This window comes from Notamacropus eugenii, chromosome 2, assembly GCF_028372415.1.
Source record: "Notamacropus eugenii isolate mMacEug1 chromosome 2, mMacEug1.pri_v2, whole genome shotgun sequence".
Classification (NCBI taxonomy): Eukaryota; Metazoa; Chordata; class Mammalia; order Diprotodontia; family Macropodidae; genus Notamacropus; species Notamacropus eugenii.
Genome location: NC_092873.1, coordinates 509,365,204 through 509,382,831, shown reverse-complemented (window position 1 = coordinate 509,382,831; position 17,628 = coordinate 509,365,204). Strand labels below are relative to the sequence as shown.

General features: G+C 46.2%; 1 protein-coding gene across 4 annotated transcripts in view; it reads left to right on the top strand.

The window, feature by feature from the left end:
* The window catches only part of SPATA6 (spermatogenesis associated 6), a 134,088-nt gene extending 123,429 nt beyond the window's left edge, over positions 1–10,659 (top strand). For all 4 annotated transcript variants that reach the window (XM_072649370.1, XM_072649369.1, XM_072649368.1 and 1 more), the window contains one exon: positions 10,426–10,659. Coding sequence is in view for 3 of the 4 variants with exons in the window: in XM_072649368.1 (XP_072505469.1) it covers positions 10,426–10,600 (175 nt within the window). In the remaining variant the exon portion in view is untranslated. The remainder of the gene's footprint in view (positions 1–10,425) is intronic.
* Positions 10,660–17,628: the final 6,969 nt, after the last annotated feature.

Below are 17,628 nucleotides of genomic sequence, written 5' to 3'. Positions count from 1 at the left end.
TTACCCTGTGCCAAGTGTCATGCTCATCTTTGCCTTTAAGTCACTTGGAAGAGTCTTATGGAGGTCTTCATGGAGTTTCTCTTTTGCAAACAGATTGAAATGTAATTATGTAAATTTAGCTAGTTAAATGTAATTTAGCTAGTAAATGTAATTTAGCTAGCTAAATAAATAAGATAGTCAATCTGTGATCCTCATGGCCCCCTTTGTGGCCCCCATTACTGATGGTGTTTGACCCCACTGCTCTGACACACATTTGTGCAGACACACCAACTAGATTCGGTAAAGGCTCCTTGGATAATAGACTCGTGATTCATTAGTAAGTTTTAATTACTTATAATGACATCTTGTAGCGGCAAAGTTGTAGTCTTACAAAATTATTTCTTGCCATCATGAAATTATATGCTTTGAACATCTTTTTTAAATTATTTTTTTTTCAGTTACGAAGCATTTGGTTTTTTTTCACTCCCACCCATGGGGGCTGGGGGAACGAATAGTAGAAAGCTCTAGTAACACATTAGCATAGTCAAGTCAAATACATCCCTCCATTGGCCCCAGGATGGGCGCCATTCTTTATCATTGTCTCTCTGGAATAGTTCGTCTTTCGCAGTGATGGGATGGCGTGTGAACCGTGTACCTGGCTCTGTTCACTTCCCTCTGCATCAGTTCATACAAGTCTTCCCAGGTTTCCCTGAAACCATCTCCATACTCGTTTTTTATAGTGCAACAGCAACATTTCATCAGTGCTGTACCATGATGTGTTCATCCATTCCCCCAGTTTTCCTCACACAAAGAGCCAGCATCCATATTTTTGTATGTGTTCCACCTCGTTGTTCAAGAGCTCTGAAATGTCTTTATCTGACTGTAGTCTGTTGGCTTTCCACCAAACCCTCCTCCTCCACACCAGGGTCTTCCATCCCTCAGTCTCTTGGTTCTCTCCCAGGCTGTCACTCCTGAACTAGCAGCCCTCTCCTCTTTCCCCATCTTCATCCCTTGATGAACCAGTTCTTTTCCATACTCTCCTCTTCTCTTGAGGCCCTGGGAAGCAGATACTATAATTATTCCCATTTTATAGATGAGGAAACAGAGCCCAGCAGTGGTTAAGTGACTTGCCCAGAGTCATACAACTAGTTGGTGTCCAGGGCTGGATTTGAACTCAAAGCTTCCTGACTTTAGGCCCAGTGCTCTATCCACTGTGTCCCCACCCCAGACTCAGACACAGTTGGATCCATATTTCATAGGATGGCTGTGAGGAAGGAGATTTCTCATCCTGAGGAACTAAAGAAATGGTGGCTATTGTGGGCTAGTTCTGGGCCAGGGCCTGGTCCTCCTACCAGGAACCTGAACCTCCTTTGCCATTGTAGCTCCACAGCATGGGACACGTGTAGCCTGAGGAGCCTTGTCAACAGGACATCTTTTAGTAATGGCCTCAGTGACTGAGGAAAGGACTCACAGAGCCCATGCATGCCAGAGTCAAAGTCAGTTACCTCTGGCCTTGGGAGCAGGCAGAGAAGGTAGGTGGGCAGCCTTGGCTGTCCACGGACCTGGGTGGAGAACCAGGTGGAACGGTGGTTTCAGAGAAGGCCCCAGGTATTCAGCCAGCAGCTTCCAGGGGTTGCTGTGCAGCATTAATTAGTACCTGACTCAGTACAATCAGAGAGCCCCAGGGACCCCTAAAGAGGGCAGATGGAGAGTTCTGCTAACCAGGCTTTTGGCAGAGCTGGCACTCACATCCAGATAGTTTTCTGGTAATGTCATTTGTGTCAGTAACTGCACCAGTGTTTGGCTCAGGAGTGGTTTCAGATGATAGTGGCAGCTGGGGGGCCAGGGTGAGAGTCCTGTTGGTAGCAGGCCAGCTTCATCTGGAGCAAAGAGCAGGGAAGCAGTAGCTAGAGCTGCCAGGCTCCCCCGCCCCAGCCTTGGCCAGCACCTCTGGGGAGCATTTAGACTTCTGTGACATGGTGTGAGGTGTTTGCCTAACCGTCACTGAGCTGAGACAATGCTGATGGGCTCTCTTAAGCCAGAGATAAGAGGACCTGGGCAGCTAGAGAGAGCCAGAGACCTGAATTCCATTTCTGCTGCTTGCCTGCCATGTGCCCTTGAGGAAATCACTTTGTCTATGAAGCCTGGCTTCCATTACCTGCCTCACAGGTGGATGTGAGGATCAGACAGTCTTCACTGGAGGTGCTTTGTAGCCCTAAGGAAATTTTGTCCATCTCATTTTAGCAGTCATACCTTCTTTCATCAACTGTTAGTATTACTGTGTGAAGGGTGATACGAACATCCTTACCCCCATTTCACAGTCAAAGAAACTGAGGCCCAAAGTAGTGAAGTCACTTTCTCTAGATCACACCACCGAGTCTTTGAGCCAGGCTTCCAACCTGGATCTTTGGGCCTGTGCCCAGTCCCCTTTCCACGAGCTCCTGTGCTCCGGTAATTCCAGCATTTGTGATTTCATCAGGGCTGTGTTTTCCCTTCCCTGACATAAATTTCAAGCTGTCTGTGACTTAATAGATGGTTTCTGTAAATTGCATTAACAACAGCATCTCCTGGGCCCACCCTTCTGGGGTTGGCACCTTGCCCAAGGGGCGAGGCCTCCTCTCAGGTGGCAGGCCCAGGCTCAAGCCTTTCCAGCCTTCCAGGGTTTACTAGAACTCAGCTTCTACCAGCAGTCTCGCCTTGGCATTGGCATTGGATCTGGCCACCTTCCCTGCTGTCTCTAAGGTGATTATGATGTCATCATCTTTTTAAAAGTTATGTGGGGGAAGGGAAGATGAATGTAGTGAAAGAGGAATTGGCAAGACTTAGAAAAGAGGGTTTAGAGTCAGAACATCAGTACTGGGAAGGACCTTGAGGAGGAAACTGAGGCCCAGAGTCACACAATGCAGAAACTGAGGACTTGAACCCAGGACTCCTGATTCCCAGACCCTTCCTCAGAGACTCAGACTTCACAGCATCTCATCTTAGCAGCCAGTCATCATGTATTAAGTGCTTACTGTGTGCCAGGCACCTTGCTAATTAGGCGTTGGGAGCACTAACCAAAGCCCCCAAAACAGCTCCTGCCCTCACGGCGCTTACTTTATAATGAGAGAAAACCACACATGAAAAGGAGCTGAAAGCCAGCGGGGGGAGGAAAAGGTGCCCCCTCCCTGGGGCATGAGAGTCCATGCAGGAGCCTAGCAAGGAGTGAAGTGCATCTGGCCTGGTCACTTTTCTTCATATGGAGGTTCTGGGAGGAACCAACCAATCACAGGAAGGGGCTGCTGGGCCATGTGAACCACTGAGGGAGAGGGCACTGTGCCCCAGTGAAAGGGGAGTAGAGGAGAGCCAGGGCAACCCAGAGGGCAGGATGACTAAGTTGGTCTTCACAGCTCCCATGTTCACACAACCCACATTCAGCCACTTGACTTTTTCAGTTCCTGATGAGACCTGAACAGGCCCTCCCATGTCCCCTTCTCTGTCCATCCTCCAAAGGATGACTTCAGGGTTTGACCAGTGCCAGGCCCTGGCCAGAAGTGACTCATGTGATCTTTTACAAAAACAATTGTTTTAAAAAATAGACCTTTCATTATGCTTTCCTTTGTGGTTCTGTGACAGATGATAAAGCCCAAAGAGTGATGTCTTCCTATAGACGCTCACTCCTACATGGGTAGTGACTTGCATGTCTTCTCTGTGTTACAGAAGGCTTGATTGAATCAAGATGGCCATAACCAGATCAACAGAGCACGATTCCTGCCGGCCATCTGCTAGAATAGGGAAGCCGCCCCCTGAGCAACTCTCAAATCATCTGTCCTAATGACATTAGCCAGACTGGCACTCTCTCCTTCCTCCAATGTCGAAGCCAGAGGGCTACCTTGGAGGCCAGAGAGTCCAGCTGCCTCATGGGGGAAACTGAGGCACAGAAAAGGGAGGCTGGAGCCAGCGCAGGGGCCACCCAGCCTCTCTCACAGACTGTGAGGATTGTCCGGGACTCCCATATCTGCAGGCTTCTGAAGGGTTTTCCCCAAGCTCCTTTCTGAGATAGGGAGGAGAACATGGAGGCAGGGGATGAATCAATCATGAGCACTGCAGCCACACCTCATGGAAGAATGGCTCTACCCTTAGCCGAGCATCCGGGTCCCAATCCCTGTTCGGCTCCCTCCCAACTCTCAGTGGGCTCTCCTCGTCCTCCTGGGGTTATGCCCCCAGGACAGCCATAGATGTAGAGTTAAGTCACCAATGAAACAAACTCCTTCCCAGCTCCCTGAGAATTGCTTCTGTGCCTTTCATTGGGCTCTGGTTTTCTGTGTATGTGGTTTGCCTCCCTGCCAAACTGTGAGCTCCCAAAGGCAGAAACCAAGTCCCCTTCCCTCTCTAGTCACTGGCCAAGTCTGACCGATCCTTTGTCCACAGTGTTTCTAGGTGGTACAGTGGATGAAGTGGACAGAAAGCAAAGGAAGTATTTACAGTCTGGTTTGTGACCTTATTCCCCCAAAACCGCCATGTCCAAAGTTACCAATCTCTTAGTCACCAAATCCAGTGGCCTTTTTCGATCCTCCTCCTCCTCCTCCTCCTCCTCCTCTGCAGCCTCTAACGCTGTTGATCACTCTCTTCTCTCTTTTTCAGGCCCTGGCTCTCCTGGGTCTCCTCCTCCCTCTCTGACCGCTTCTTCTCTGTCTCTTGCTGGAGCCTCCAGATCATGCCCTTTAATCCTAGCTGTTCCTCAGACCACCCTGGACCTTCCTCTCTTCTCCTTCTGTACTGCTTGATGATCGCCTCAGCTCCTGTGGATTTAATCATCACCTCTATGCTGAAGGTTCTCAGATCTACTTTTCCTGCCCCAACCACTCTGCTGACTTCTGATCTCTGCCTTTCAGACATCTCAAACTAGATGTTCTGTAGACTTCTTAAAACTATAAACATGTCTAAAACAGAACTCATGATCTTTCTCCCCAACTCTTCCCCCTTTCTGATTTCCCAGCCACTGTAGAGAGCAAGACCATCCTCCCAGTCCCTCAGGCTCATGATCCAGAAGTCATCCTGGCCCCTCTCTATCTCTCATGCACCCCAATACACCCTGTTGCCAAGGCCAATCGATTTTGCCTTTGTAGCATCTCTCCACACCCCTTCTCTCCTGACCCTGACTCTGACCCTGGTGCAGGCCTCCTCCTTCACACCTGGACCATTGCTGTAGCCTGGAGGTCTGCCTGCCTTGAGTCTCCACTCAGTCCATTATCTTTTCAACCACCAAAGGCACTTCCCTGAAGCACAGGTCCAATTAGGCCACTCATTAAATTCCCCTGGCTTCCTAGCACCTCTAGGATCAAATACAAAAATGCAAATCAAATACGAAATCCTTTGCTTGCCATTCAAAGACTTTCTCTCTCCTCCCTTTGTAGCCTCCTTACACCTTATTCCCATCCAGTGCAGCTGGCCTCCTGGCTGTTCTTGGAAGCAGACACTCTCAGCTCTGGACATTTTCTTTGGCAGTATCCCATATCCCCAACACTCCTCCTCCTCCACTCCACTTGCTGTCTTTTCTTAAGTCCCAACCAAAATCCCACCCTCTACAAAAAAAGCCTTTCCTGGTCCCTCTGATTTTCTTATTTATCCTGTATATGACTTGTTTTCATGTTCTCTCCCCTACTACAGCGGGACCTCTTTGAGGTCAGGAACTATCTTTTGCCTCTTTTTGTATCGCAGGCCTTAGAACAGTGCCTGGCACGTAGTAGGTATCTAATAAATGCTTATTGACTGTACGTGTCAGAGTTGAAATTTGAGGCCAGGTCCTCTGACTCTAAAACCAATGGCTTTTGTACCCTGTCGCACTGTGTCCAAGGAAAGTAGAGGCAGCCTTTCCCCACTGCATCGGTGACCTGCGGCAGAGCCTCAGCTTACACACCTCATCCTCTTCCCTCTTTTTCCCTCCCCTGCACCTACAGTTCCTCTCCCGTTCTTCTCAGTTTCTCAGGGAGCCCTGAGAAAGGCTCAGGGGAGGCTTTACTTGTCTTTTCTCAACTATAAAACAAAAATCTTGATCCAGATGCCCCCAGGTCCTCCAGCTGCTCCAAAAGGATTTGGAAAAGCCTGCCTTTTTTACTTACTCTCTGTGTGACCTGGGCTAGTGACTCAACCTCCCTGTTCTCATCTTCCTCAAACATTGGGTTGGATCTGGAGGTTTTACCTCGGGGACCCATGACCTTTAAAATCAGATGTTTAAAATCGTATGTTCCCTGTGTAATCTTACATCTTGTCTGCATTTAGAAGCATTTCTGAGAAGGGCCAACAGGCCTCACCCGATTGCCCAAAGGACCCAGGGCACCTGGGAGGTACAGACTACCCTAGGCCAAAGGAGCTCAGAAGGCCCTACCAGGTCTAAATTTGTGCTTCTGTAACTGCCCTAAGCTGAGGAAATTCTCGGGCTGTTCTTGCTGCCCTTTCGACCTTGGAGGGAGTCCATGAACCAGTGGGAGCCAGGTGCCTCCTTAGTAAATGAAGGAGCTGAACTGATTAGCCCTGAGCTCCCTGGGATCCTATGAGCCGACTTAGTGGAAGTTTCACAAAGGGAAAGTGGAGACAACTTTGAAGTCTCATTGATTATGGCCTCCGGAGATAGAGACCCGACTGCAGCCGCTGTCAATTTTTAATTAGACCATTAAATTGCAAAGAGGTTTTACAAGACGCTAATGACAGCTGGCTAAGAGCTAAGACTTACACTCCTGCCAAATAGCAGATTGACCCACTTCAGGCCCTGAGCCTGGGGGCTCCAACCCCTCTGCCTTCTTGTGCTGTAAGGGGAAATAGCCCTCGGTGACTGTCTGCTTCAAATCAGAGGGAATTATGTCCGGTGGGGTGAGTGCGTATAAACCCAGAGCCTTGGAGTGCCTAATGACCAGGTTGTGCTGGGAGGAAGCCCCTCCCAGAGGCCTGGCTCCTCACAGAATCCTTTTAATCTTTCGAATCAATGACTTCTCATTCCACTCAGCTCATGTTTGGGCCAGTCAGCACTCTGGACAAGGAACTGCCCAGCTGTGCCTCCAGCCCCGGATTATTCATATAATGGAAGCCTGCAGCGTCAAAAATGTGTTTTTGTACCTTCAGACTTATGCGGTCCCCTCATGTAGAAGCTCAGCAACTCCTATAATAGCTTCCTAACTAGTCACTTCACTTCAGTTTCCTCATCTATAAACTGGCGTAAAAAGACTTTCATTACCGACTTCTTGGTGGAATATACATGCTATGAATCTTTGAGCTGATGAGTGTCATCTGAGACATCCAACATTTCTCACTGTCCCATTTCTTTATTTTTGAGATATTTAATATTCTATTTTTCCCAGTTCCATGTAAAAATAATTTTTAACATTGTTTTTCAAATTTTAAGTTCCAAATTCAGTCCCTGCCCCCTTATTAAGAAGGCAAGCAATTTGATATAGATAGGTTATACATGTGCAGTCACACAAAACCTATTTCCATATTAATCATGTTGTAAAAGAAAACAGACACCCCCCTCCATGAACACAAGAAAAACAAAGAATGTTAAAAAATGTTTCTATCTGCATCGACACCATCAGTTCTTTCTCTGGAGGTGGAGCGCACATTTCATTAGAAGTCCTTCAGAATTGTCTTGGATCACTGTATTTCTGAGAATAGCTAAGGCATTCACAGTTGATCATCCTACAGTATATCTACTACAGTATTACAGTTATTGAACAATATTGTATTCTTCTGGTTCTACTCACTTCACTTTGCATCTGTTCATATAAATCTTTCTGGGTTTTTCTGAAAGCATTCTGTTCCTCATTACTTATAGCACAGTAGTATTCCATAATAACCATATACCACAACTTGTTCAGTCATTCCCCAGTTGATGGGCATTCCCTCAGTTTCTAATTCTTTGCCACCACAAAAAAGAGCTGGCATAAAATTTTTTATACATATATATGTCCTTCCCCCCCCCCACCCGGTTTTTTAAAAATCTCCTTGGGATACAGACCTAGTAGTGGTGTTTTCTGCGTCAAAGTATATGCATATTTTTAAAACCCTTTGGGCATAGTTTCTAAATTTCTCTCCAGAATGGTTCTATCAGTTCACAACTTCACCAATTGTGCATTGATCTCCATTTTCCCATATCCCCTATAGCACTTGTCATTTTCCCTTTTTGTCATGTTAGCCAATCTGGTAGGTGTGGTGTGGTGTCTCAAAGTTCTTTTAATTTGCATTTCTCTAATCACTTGTGATTTAGAGCATTTTTTCATATCACTATATAGTTTTGATTCCTTTGTCTGAAAACTGCCTGTTCATGTCCTTTGACAATCTATCAACTGGGGAATGGCTTGTATTCTTATGAAACTGACTCAGTTCTCTACATGTTTGAGCAATGAGTGATGCCTTTATCAGAAAAACTTGCCGTAAACATTTTTTCACATTTATGATTACTGTGTATTTTCCTCCGCCCTATTTTTCTCCTTATTTATCCTTCACTCTCTTTCTACTCTGTCCCTCATCGAAAGTGTTTTGCTTCTGATTACTGCCTCCCCCAATCCATCTTCCCCTTCTATTAACCTCCCCACTCCCTTTCTCTTACCCCCTTCCTTTCCTACTTTCCTGTAGGGTAAGATAGATTTCTTTATTCAATCATGTGGCATGTTATTCCCACTTTGAGCCAATTCTGATGAAAATAAGGTTCAATCACTCCCCTCCACACCTCCTGACCATCTTCCTCTCCACTGTACAAGTCCTTTGGCACCTCTCGCTGTCCCACTTTCAGGGCTGTCTCCTGCCTTCCTGAGGCTGTAGAGTCCTGGCACCCAGCCTTGGGAACCATGCTTTTTCTACTCCTCTCTGTTGTCTCCTATTATTCATTCAACAAGCATTTGTTAAGAGCCCACTATGTACCAGGTACTGGAGATGAACAGAAAAAAAAAGTGGAAATCCTGCCTTGCAGAAGCTTATACTCTATTGGGGAAATGATAGATGTTTCATAAAAGCAAACCCAGAAGAGATGACAGGAAGGGGGCAGAAGCAGCAGTGAGAGATGAGTTAGGGAGTGATCCCTGAGATGGGGAGGTGGGGGGTGGGGTGGATGTGGAGGATGATGCAGCAAAGAGAGGTCAGAAAGAGAGTCAGGAGGGCTCAGGGACAAGAGAACAGCCACCATGAGAGGGGGACGGACAGAGATCAGGCCTGAGCAAAGGCCATTGGATCCAGTAAGGCCATGAGGAATGCCTGGGCTGGAGTCTGAGAGCCTTTCCCAAAGTTTCCTCCGCCTCCTGCCCGTGTGGCCTGGGGCTATCTTGTTAGCTTCTGAGCCTCCAAGTAGAGGATGCAGTGTGGATGATGACTGAAGGCCCTCTAGCTCTCTGTCCTAAGGGATATGACCCCCCTCATCCTTCAGGGCCTCCTTCCCAAAGCCCTCCTTGACCCCACCAGCCCTTACTGAGCCCATCTCTTCTGAGCTCCTGCACTGGGGCTCAGCAGCTCACTCGGCCCCTATCTCTCTCTGATGGCCTTATGCACATTAGGGTCATGGGTGGGAGAGCTGGGAGGGCCCTTACAGATGCCCTGGTCCAACCCAGGAAGAATCTGAGCCACAGGAAGGGGGAAGACCTACCCAAGATTGCACAGCCAATCAGGGACAGGGCTGGGGTTCTCTGACCCCCAAGCCAGGGGTTTCTGATTGCCCTGAGTGTCGTCTTGTTTCACCTCAGTCAGCTTAAAAGCCCTGGAGAGCAGAGTGATCTTGGCTCATTTCATGCCTAGGCCCTTAGACTCTGAGATGCTCAAGAAATGCTGATAGATTGGTTGGTGTCTTTAATACTAGAGGAGATTCACAACTGTCTTGGGGTAGGGCCACGGTCAGCAGGCATTCAGAGGCAGAGTCACCTGCCAAGGCTGGGCCCTCTCAGCAGTCCCAGGGAAACGTGAAGGAGGCTCTGTCCCTGATCCTCAGTCAGCCTCCCCTGGTCCTCCAGGCCAGGAAGGGGATGGGCTGCCCTCTTCTGTCCTCTCTGAGCACTGGGTTTGCTCCTCTGTGATTACCTATGATAGCTCTCTGGCCTTGGACCTTGTCCCCCGCACTTTGTCTCTCAGTATCCAGCCCAGTGCTTGGTACCCAGTAATTAATAATAATGATGATGACATTTCTATGACTAAGGTTTACAAAGCACATCACAAATATTGTCTCCTTTGATCCTCACAATTACCCTGGGATGAAGGTGCTGTTATTGTCACCCCCACTTTACAGATGAGGGAACTGAGGCTGGGAGCAGTGAAGTGACTTGTCCAGAGTCATGCGGCTGTCAGTGCCAGAGGCCGGCCTTGATCTGTCTTCCTTGAATCCATGGGCACCACCTAGCTGCCTAAGAGACATTCCCTGGGGTTGCGGAATGAATGAATGCTTATCTTTCACAATCACTGACTTCAGCCTTTGTGTTAACCTTCTTTTGGCAGTTCCGTATATAGGCCACGTCCCTTGGTCCACTTGGATAATGGCGAGTACTGGTCCAACCGAGCAGCAGCATATAAAGGAAAGTCCCATCGAGGCAACTTTGAGAACAGCATGGACAAGATCTATAGGAACTTGTACAGGAAAGCCTGTGGCTCCAGCACCCAGGAAAGCTTCTAACAACCTCTGCTACACACTATGCCTGCCATGCCTGCTTCCTAATGAAATCTGTTACTACATTCCTTTTCTGTGTCTGCTTTCTGCCGGCGAGTGATGCCCTTCTCGCCCCGAGGGTGCCCTATCAGAACAGGCATCCTAAGGAAGAGCTCTGAGGGGAGGCTGAGGCAGAGCTGGGTGGGGGTGCCTCCATCCTCTGTCTGACTGCCAGGCGCTGAGGCCACGGGGCTCTGCAAACATTCCCTAGTCTTTGCCTTTGTAACCATCAGGAAAAGTCTTCCAGGTAAGACGTGGGCACATCCATGGGCTGCTCCCTCTGCCAGTACTGATGCCACCCCTCGTGATTATCATCTGTCTTGTTGAGGATACCCGCTTGGGCTGGAGACCTTTGTGTGATGGGCACTTGGTGATTCTCTGGGCATTCCTGGAAAACATGGTTTCCCTTCTTGTCCCAAGCTCTCCCTACATCTGGCATACACTGTCTCCTCTGCTTTGGAGTCAAGGGTCCTGACTGTAGTGGGAGACTTGTCTCCCAAGCTTGTCTGACTAGGGAAGCACTGACCAGCCACTCCCCCAGCCTTCATCCTTCCATCACTCCCGCCTGCCTCTGTGTGACCTTGGGCAGGTCAAATTTTCTCACTTGCCCAATGGAGATGGACCAGGTGATCTCTAATAGTGCTTGTAAGATCACGTCTCTTGTCAGAAGCACACTGCTCATTTTGATGAGGACACAGACCAGTGTATCCACTTGTGGACACTGTACTCACACACAGCAGTGGCCCATTCCCAACTTACTGGGGAGATTTTGACTGGGTCAGTGGTGGGAGGTCAGAGCCATCCCCTTTGCACCCCCAGAGCTGAGGACAGACTCGGGTCCTGGGAGAGGGGACCCCCCTCTCTAAGTGGCTCAGCACAGAGAGGCAGCTGCTTGTCCTGCCTGCCTCTGACACCTTGTCCCGAGTGCTGCAGGATGGATGTCTCTTCCTCCAGGGACTCACTCCTCTCTGTTACCCAGGAAAAATCACATGCCTAGCAAATCCTCACCATGTCACTCATAGGAAAATAGAATCAAAACTGAGAAGGATCCCAGAAATCATGTAGTTCTGAAAATGGATCCTCCGTGGCTCCTCAAAGACCCACAATGATAGGAATTCTTATTATCAGCTAACACAGCACATTTACTTGTGGAAGTTCTAATGGTTAGACAGTTTTTCTTCATATGGATGATGCCATAGTGCATAGAGGGCCAGGCCTGGAGGCAGAAGGACCTGAGTTCTAACGTGAACAGATATACTTAGTAGCTGTGTTATTGCCATAAGTTTGTTTATTGTTTGGGTGGTTCTGCTTTATTTTGCCTAAGTTCCTATGAGTCCTCAAAGCTGAGTGTCTCTAAGTTCTTGATATCTGTCATTCCTTCTGTGGCACTGTTCCGCCATATTCACAAATCATGATTTGTTGGGCTCTCCTTCAGTCGTTGGGCACATCATCTGCTTCCAGCTTTTTGTTGCTACAAGTAACTGTCATGAATCATTTGGTAGATAGAGGACCTTTCTCTCTGCTTTTTACTTCCTTGAGTTATAAACCCAGTTTACAAGATCAAAAGATAAGAACAGTACAGTGGCTTTTCTCATGTAATTCCTAGTTATTTTCCAGAATGGTTGGACCAGTTCATAGCTCCATCCACAGTGTTACTGAGTCCCTTCAATACTATTTCTGTCTTTTACCATTTTGCCTGTTTAGGAGGTATGAAATTGTTTTAATTACATTTCTATAATAATCTGGAGCATCTTTTCATAATAAAGTTTGCTTTCCTTCTTTTGAAAACTTTAGAGCCTTTGACCACTTGTATGTTGGGGGATGATTTTTTAGTCTTAAATATTTGTGTTAATTCAGCATAGATTTTGCATATCAGACATGAGAATTTTTTGATGCAAAGCCATCCCCCCCATTCCATAGCTTTTCTTCTTATTCTAGGCACATTGATGTTGTCTGTGCTAAAGCTTTTTAATTTTGCATAATCAAAATGATCTGTTTTGCCCTTTCTACTTTCCTCTATATCTTGCAATGATTCCTTCCCATCCATAGTTTTATACATATATATTTATATAGATATATATGTATGTATACATCCCTATGTACATACATATGACCTTGCATTATTATCTGTCTTCTCTAATGATGTTGCTACCTAAATCCTTAGACTGTTCATTCATTTGAAATTTCTTATGATGGGTGAGGCAGTCAGAGGCAATGTGGGGTAATAATTGGCAAGCCAACCGTGGTGCCAGGAGCACCTGGCTGCAGGCCTTGTGTCTGGTCCCTGCCAGTGACATGGTCATTGTCAGATCACCTGAACTCTCGGTGCCCCTAGACAACTTTTGAAGACTCAAGTACCAGAAGAGTTGTGACCTGCATCAGTGGAGGGAGTTTACACACTGGGAATTTGTCAGATCAATGACATGACAGGTTGGGACCCAAGACAGAACTAAGATGTCAGCCTCTAGACTATTTTCTGCCAAACTGTTCTCCAGGCTTCCTAGCAGTTCTTTTCAAATAGAGATCCTCCCCCAGTAGTGTGAATCAGCACCAGGCTGCTGTGCAACCTAGCCTGTCCTTGGTGGCAACATTCCGTTTTTTTTCCTTTTCCAGATGTTCAGTAAAAACCCTTTGGATGCATTTTAGAATTTTGCTAGAAATCAAAGTCACTTCCTGTGGTGTGCAAATTCTGCCTTTTCCTCCCCGTCTCCAGAGTCACAGTATTTGCCCTCAGACTGCCTCATTGCTCCCTTTTGCCAGTCTCAGAGTATTTGCTCACTCTGGGCTCTTCATGTGATTCAATTCAGACTTTAAAAACCTTGAGTTTGCTGTAGACCCCTGCCTCTGTGTAGGTGGGGAGGTCCATTCTGGATGGACAGCTCCTATGATCTGAGGATGGGATTAATGCTTGAGATCCCCAATTAGAAAAATATGGTTTTTTCCATGTATAAAAATAAAGGTAGAATATTTCAGTGTTAAATTGTCTGAATTGCAGCACTTATTATTGTAAAACCCAGAGCAAGCAAGGACCTCAAGGATCCTGGGTCATCTAGTCACAAAATCTCAGCTTTTAAAAAGATTTCAGAGTCCATGGAGCCTAACCTATACCTGTTCAAAAGTCTTCTTGATACCTGTTATAAGCAGTTAGCCTGAACATCAGGAAAATGAGAGGGGCTGGGGATAATCTTCCAAAGCTGATGTCAGCACTGGAGATAAAAGAGAAAAGAGGATGGGGGAGGGGACTTTGGGGGACGTCCATAGTTAGGGGGGAGTTGTAGGGGATGATCCAGCAAATGAGAACCAGGAGCAGCATTTGGACAGGTAGGAGAGCCAGGAGAAGCAGGGCCATGAAACATAGAAGACAATTCCTTCTATTCGGTGCCAATTCAGCCTTGGTTCTCTTTGGCCATTCACAAAGCAAGGTGTGTGTGCATGTGTGCGCGCGTGTCTTTGTGTGTATGTGTGTGTGTGTGTGTATAGCATCCTTTCCAGTGTTCAGGAGATGTCAATGCCCTTGCTTAATTCTGAATCTCAGACATTTAGACTGCCTCCATTCTGCACAATGTCAGGGGGGAAAGGGTGTAGACTGGGATCCATGATCCTCCTACCATTATTCAGAGTCCTAGTGGTTTACTCATAGCACAGGGAAGATCTGGGAGACTTTTAAGATCAGGAAACCTAGATGCTGGAAGTTACTTCAGAGGCATCTCATCCAAGCCATACCTGAAATATAATCCCCTCTAACTTCATTACCAACAAGTGGCCACTTTGCTGGGGCTCAAAGACCTCCATCAAGGAGCTCCCTCCCTCCCTCCTAAGAAAGGTTGCCCAACTTTGCTGATGCCCCCAGAGGTATGTGGGCAGGGCACAGCTTTTTATAGAGAACGCCCCTGTCATGGAGTGGGTGTGTGTGAGGAGGCAGGCAGCTTTCTGAGTGCCCAGCAGGGATACCCCCCTTCCCTCCTGGGGTTCCCCAAGCTCTGCCTTCTAGGCTGTTTGCCCACATTTCAGCCATACTGTCTCAGGCTTCATTTGTCTCCCACTCCATCTTTCAGATAACGCTGCCACTCAGCACCCATCTGGGACCCATATTGTTCCTTCCCATTGAGGGATGGGAACCATCTTTTCCTGACAAGCAGAGCTCGTGCTCCAAAGCCACGCATGCATTCCTGTTTTTATTATAAAACACCTCCCTCTTCCCCAGGAAACACATATGTGTCTTGTATATTTCAAGATGTTCCTTCCTTGCTGCGTGGGCAGGGCTGCATTTGGAAATAGCTTAATACCCAGGCTGGGCATCTGCTCCCCCAGCATCTGGGGAGGTGGCACCCAAGAGGGCATAGCACCCCAACCCACAGAGCCCTCGCCATGGATTAAGAGCAGGGAAGGAAAGGGGGAATGAGCATCTATTAAGTATCTCCCACAGGCACTGTGCTAAACTTCACAACAACCCTGGGAAATAGGTGCTGTTATCCTCATTTTGTAGCTTAAGAAACTGAGGAAGACGGAGGTTAAGACTTATCCAGGGTAACACAGCTAATAAAGTCTCTAAGGCCAAATTTGAACTCAGGTCTTCCTGACTTCAGGGCCCAACATTTTATCCACTGTAGCACCACCTACCTGGGAAAGACCTACTGTAACCCCACTTAATACAAAGTGACAGAAACTAAAGTCCAGAGGGAAGAGGGACTTCCTGAAAGTCACACAACAAATCAATGGCCCAGTCAGAACTTGAACCCATGCCTGCTGATTTCAGATCTTGTGTTCTGTCTCTCCACTCCCCCCACCCCGTCTTTCTTCCTTTCTCTCTCCTCTCTCTTCTCTCACTGCCTGTCTCTATGTCCGTCTCTCTGTCTCTCTCCCTCCTCCCTCCTTCCCTTCCCTCCTCTTTCTTTCTCTCTTTCTCAAGTAATTCTGGGAAGGGAGGGAAAGAGAAAGCTGATTTTCTCTTCTGTTCTCTGTCCTTCACTCAGAGGTTGCTGAATTTATTGGAACTGGCTAGAAATGAACATGGGGGGAGGGGGTGGACAGTATACTTAGTCAAGGCTAATTGCTTTGGAAGAAGATGCGCCAAGCCTCCTTCCATCTCCTCAATCTGCCTACTTATCTCTCAGACATTACCTAGGAATGGATCAGATTTCTCTGCTACTGAGCAGTAATATTCCATTATATTCCTCTATTACAATTTGTTTAGTTTTTCACTAATCGCTGTGAACTTTGTATTTAGTTCAATGTTGCTGTAGATATTTTGATGTATGTGGGCCCTTCCTTGTCATATATGCTTAGTAGGAGGATCTCTGGGTGAAAGAATAGGGACACTTTAGTTATAACCTTAGCATATCTCCAAATTGCTTCCAAAGTGATTGGAACAATTCACAGCTCCACCAACAGTGTATGAGTATATTTGACTTTCCACAGCCTCTCAAAGATTAAGAATCTTTTGCCATCTTTGTTAAGCTGATGTGAATAAGATAAAACCTCCAAGACAGAGTTTCTGTTGAACACTTAATACATACTAAGTGCTGACTAAATAAGTAAAGGCAAGCAAGACAGTTTCAGCTGTCAAGAAACTTACATTCTGATGGAGTAAGGCTACACATAAAGGGGAGATAGAAAACAGGGGTGGTACGAGAGAAAATTGTGTAGTAATGTGGCACAGAGTGAGCCAGATGATGGTGTGGAGACCTGAACCCCAGAAAGGTAAGATAAAAGCTCAGTTATCAGAGTCAGGAGACCTGGGAACAAAATCCAAGTTTCTGATGGAGAGGAGGTAGAAATCATGGTCTTTGCGGAGGAGGCATGGGATGCAGGATGGGAAGAGTTGTTTTAATTTGCATTTCTCTTCTAATTCTCTTAAAATCAGTGAGTCAGAATATTTTTACATGGTTGTTAATTTTCAAGTCTTCAATTAAGATCTATTTGTTCATTCCCTTTCACAGTAACTTATCCATTGGGGAAGAGTTTTTGGTGCTTTATATTTGTGTTAGCTCCCTATTTATCTTGGATATGACACCCTTATATGAGATATTTTATGCAAACTTTTTTTTTCATTTGAATGCTTTCTTCCCTTCTTTTCCTAAATTGTGTTTTTTTTGTGCAAACACTTTTGTATTTCATTTAATTGAAATAATCTAACTTATCTTTTATGGTTTCCTCTATAGCTTATTTGATTAAATCTCCTGTAACTATTTGTGACATGATATCTGATTCTGTCCCCTTTTAAATATTTTATGAGAAGCTTTTCCATCTTGATCTCATTGCAGCATATGGTGTAAGAGGCAGCTCTAAATGTAATTTCTACCAAACACCTTTCCAATTTTCTCAAAGTTATTTCCAGGGGTATACCATAAATGTTTAACAACCACCTGTCCCAAAACACATAACACACTTTTAAGTTTAATCTTTATTATTAATTCCCCTACTCAATCAACGTCTTGAGAGTAGGGACCATCTTTCACCTTTCTTTGTATTCCCCATGCTTAGAACAATGCCTGACACATAGGAAGCATTTAAAAATTGCTTATTTATTGGCTGATTGGCATTGTTCTCCCAGGGCTTAACACAGTGCCTAGCACACAGTTGGCACTTGATGAGTGCTTGTTAAGGTGACTTTTAAAGTACTTTAAAGTTTGAAAATTCCTTCACATAGATTACATTGTAAATTAATAATATTATAATAATCTGTAATTATATATATGACATATATATACATATATATATGTAATGGTTGAGACTTGCCTTGGGTCACAGAGCTCAGAATTAGTGTCTGTGGTAAGGTGTAATAACAACAATCTTGTGGGTATGCTTTTTAATTATTTATGCTGGGGTAGGATCCCCATTCTACAGATTAGAAAGAATCACAGTGATGCTTTCACAGCCCTTTACTGTGGCTCACAAATCCCTTGGCAGATTCAGTCTGTTTTCAGCCACACAACCATCCTGTGAGGTAGGTACTACAAGTATTACCGATCCCATTTAATAGATGGAGTACTGAG